At 38.2% G+C, this 3,583-nt stretch overlaps 1 protein-coding gene across 1 annotated transcript; it reads right to left on the bottom strand.

Annotated features, from left to right (window-relative positions):
* Positions 1-1,246: 1,246 nt before the first annotated feature.
* On the bottom strand, positions 1,247-2,983 carry LOC130507136 (uncharacterized; the record flags this gene model as incomplete). Its single annotated transcript, XM_057001847.1, has 5 exons — positions 1,247-1,629; positions 1,708-1,920; positions 2,022-2,328; positions 2,447-2,566; positions 2,643-2,983. Coding segments are annotated over 5 exons (1,362 nt in total), but the record flags the coding sequence as incomplete, so codon positions are not given.
* Positions 2,984-3,583: the final 600 nt, after the last annotated feature.

Raw genomic sequence — 3,583 nt, 5'->3', positions numbered from 1 at the left:
TATATTATCATCTAAAAAGAATATCTTTCAATCATAAATAAAATTAGTTGCAAAAATATATAGTGAAAATATTTCTACTATATATATGAAAGCTTTCAAGAAATTAACGAAATAATGAATATATATATTTGATACATAAATTTCATATATAAATAATTTGATATTCTATTAAAAACTTAAAGATCATAACCAATAACTTATCATGATATTTAGTTGGTAATTGTAAATGATTAGGCCCGCTTGAGCGGGCACAACACCTAGTTTGTCTATATAATGCAATATTTATGCCATTATGCATCCACATGGCGCATTGACGTCATGTTATGAGATTATATTGGTTTCACATGTAGGCAATTCTTTATATATGTTTTAAAGTTCTACTTGAAGGAAGACTGATAGATCCCACGTTAAGCCCAACTGACTTCGTTTTGGTGACTTGGTGTTATGTTTTAGGAGTTGTTATAGAAAAACTTGTATCAACGGAACTTTATCGAATTATCCCACAAGTGTTGTTAATCATGATTTCAATGGTAGTTGGACGATTCGAAGTGTACTGGATTCTAGTTTTAATAAATGAAAATCTATTTTCCAATCGCTCACTACAGGAAAACACGATTTTAACGACGACCATTTTCCTCGCTAAATCGTCGTAAATACGTCTTTACGACGATTTAGCGAGGAAACGCATATCGTCGTTAAAGTTTGGTCGTAACGGATATTTAATCGCCATTTCGTCGTAAAAGTACGAGGGACCCATTTCGTCGTAAAAGGAAGGTTAATATTTCGTCGTAAAGAACACGTAGATTTCCACGTAAAGTGGACGCTATATTTCCACGTAAAAGACACGTAATATTTCCTCGTAAAATACACGTAAACTATCCTCGTAAGAAAAACGTAAATAATACTCGTAAAGTAAACGTAAATAATACACGTAAAGTAGACGTAAACTTTCGTCGTAAAGGGAACGTAGAATCTGACACGTAGATTCGTCGTAAGATTTCGTCGTTCTTTACACGTCCACTTACTCGTCAATTCCTCGTGAGTTAACGAGGAATTTGCTTCGATTTTTATAACTAATTTATTTTTTAAATTTAAATTTTAATATTATAGAAAATAATTATTTCAAAAATATTAGAAATATAAATAATTACTAATGCGAAAAAATTAAAAATTTGGAATAAATTAAAACCGATAATATTATATAAATAAAAGTTTAGAATTTTAATATTAATACATAGAAAAAAAAAACTAAGTCGGGCCGGGGCGGTGGATCGTTTCCCGGTAGAGGTCTTCACTCCTCCTCTGTAGTTCCTCCTCTTGCTGCTGAGTACGAGAAGGCTCGGGAACCGGGTTCCGTCGTCGCATATCCGCCAACAACTCCTCCCATTGGGGATTTCCAGAAGATATAACTTCCAGAAATCCCTCCACTCCACCCATACGAGCTTGGAATGATTGGCGCGTAGACTCCAACTCCGTCTGCGTCGACGCCAACTGAGTCCGCGTCGAGTGTAACTCCGAACGCAGCTCAGTGACTTCGTCGGCTCGTCTCTGACCATAAGACGATGTCGCTCTTGGGACATCGTTGACGGAACCGATTCCCAACGTACGTCCCTTTTTCTTAGGGACGACCTACAAAGAAAAAATAAAGTTTAATGTTAATAATTTTAAAAAATAGATTAAAAGTAGATTAAAAGGTAAAATTTTTACCTCCTCGTAAATCTGATCCACTTCTTGAGTGGATAATACGACCGGTATTCCATCGGGAGATTGCTGGGTCAGCTGGGTTTGGCGGTCTTCAATCCGAGCAACGACATCGTTGTAGATTTGCTCGGACCTCGGATCCACAAATACCCCCGCCTTGGTCTTGTGGGTCCTCTCGTAAAGCTCTTTAAGAGACGGGAGTTGTCCCGTCTCTTTGGCCTGAAAATATTTAAAATTTAAAAAGTTAGAATCAATATACATATATAAGTACATATTAATTATTAAAATATTTAATATGAAAAAAATTAGAAATTAATTACCATTTCCAAGCGGACACGGGCATGGGGTTTTTGACCCGTACAGTGAAGCATCGGGCCGTTGCCGTGCTCGTCTTTGGTGTTACGAGAGGCGGAGCAGGAGTTGGAGATCGCAATGGATGATGGCAGCTCCCAGTAACGGATGAGACCATCGTAGACATCCTTGGTCAGCTCAGCGGGTTGCCCGTCCTTGTAACCCTTGTAGATCCAGTCCTCCTTCCAGTTGCCTACGGTGTCCAACAACCGCTTCTTCGCCTTTGCGGTGAACTCCCGTTTCACGTCCTCATGAACCCCGATGGACCAATGGTATCTTTGCTGCATTTTTAAACCAAAAAAAAATTAATAATTAGTTAAAAACTATTAACGAAATAAAAGTTAATAATAAAAATTAAACATAAAATAATTATTTTAAAAAACTTACAGCAAACATCTTGAACCACGTGTTTCTAACGTGGTGCGGCGTCTTTTTCCAGTTTGGGTGAGCCTCTGAGAAGTATCCTTTGATGATATCGGATACGCTCGTAGCGACAGAATTGTCGACCCCAAACCTGAAAAAACAAAGTTAAAATATTAAAAAAAATATTAATAATTTTAAAAATATTTAAATAAAAAAAAATTACGTACCACCGAGTCCCCTCTGGTCGGTCGGGGTCTAAAACCGGTAAACCGGCTCGGCCTGGTTGAGCGAGAAGATCCTCAACCGTGTACCGAGCAAAAGGAGCGGTCGGCGGCACCCGCAACTCCGGATGAATGTATCCGGGTGCAACCGGATCTGGAACCGCCTGAGGTGCAGCAGGTGGGGGTGGTGCACCAGATGGAGGAACCGGTGGTGGCTGTGACTGAGACTCCGGGACAATCTCCGGAATGGAGGAACCGGGAGCTGAAGATGATGATCCAGCAGCAGGATCACCACAGAACATCTGACTGTAGTGGGGGGTTTTCTTCTGCTTGTTCTTTCTAACCATCTGAAAAAAAATTCAGATTGTTAGAAAAAACAAGTAGAAGAAATCAAACTAATCAAAATTCTCTACACTAACCACCTAATCAACTATAAACCTATCTAAATTCACTAAACTAAACCACCTAATTCTAGAGAGAGATTAGAGAGAACCTTGGGAGGTGTAGGAGAGGAAATTGGGACGAAATGAAGTGGCTGGTTCTCGCGGGTATATATAAGATTACATAGGGACGTAAAGTCCTCGTAAATTTACGACGAAACAGCAAGGCCCGTGTCATTATTTACGACGATTTTGCAAGGCCCGTCTTTTTAACTTTACGACGAAACTGCAAGGTCCGTGTTTTTTGTTCACGTGGATATTACGACGAAACCGTGGATTTAGCATTTGTTTTTTACATTCCCTAAACCCTAAACCTCAAATTCCTAATTTTTATTATTTTCTTAATCATGAAATTTTAATTATATAGGTTTAATTTATTTTTTAAGTGAATCGAAAACGTATATATATAGATTGAGGTTTGGGGTTTAGGGTATAGGGATTTCATAAAAACATGTTAATTCCTCGTAAATAAGCGTGGTTATTACGACGAAAAAAGAAACAATCCTT

This window comes from Raphanus sativus, unplaced genomic scaffold, assembly GCF_000801105.2.
Source record: "Raphanus sativus cultivar WK10039 unplaced genomic scaffold, ASM80110v3 Scaffold4074, whole genome shotgun sequence".
Classification (NCBI taxonomy): Eukaryota; Viridiplantae; Streptophyta; class Magnoliopsida; order Brassicales; family Brassicaceae; genus Raphanus; species Raphanus sativus.
Note: the sequence above shows the minus strand (reverse complement) of the source record. Positions and strands in the feature narration are given on the sequence as shown.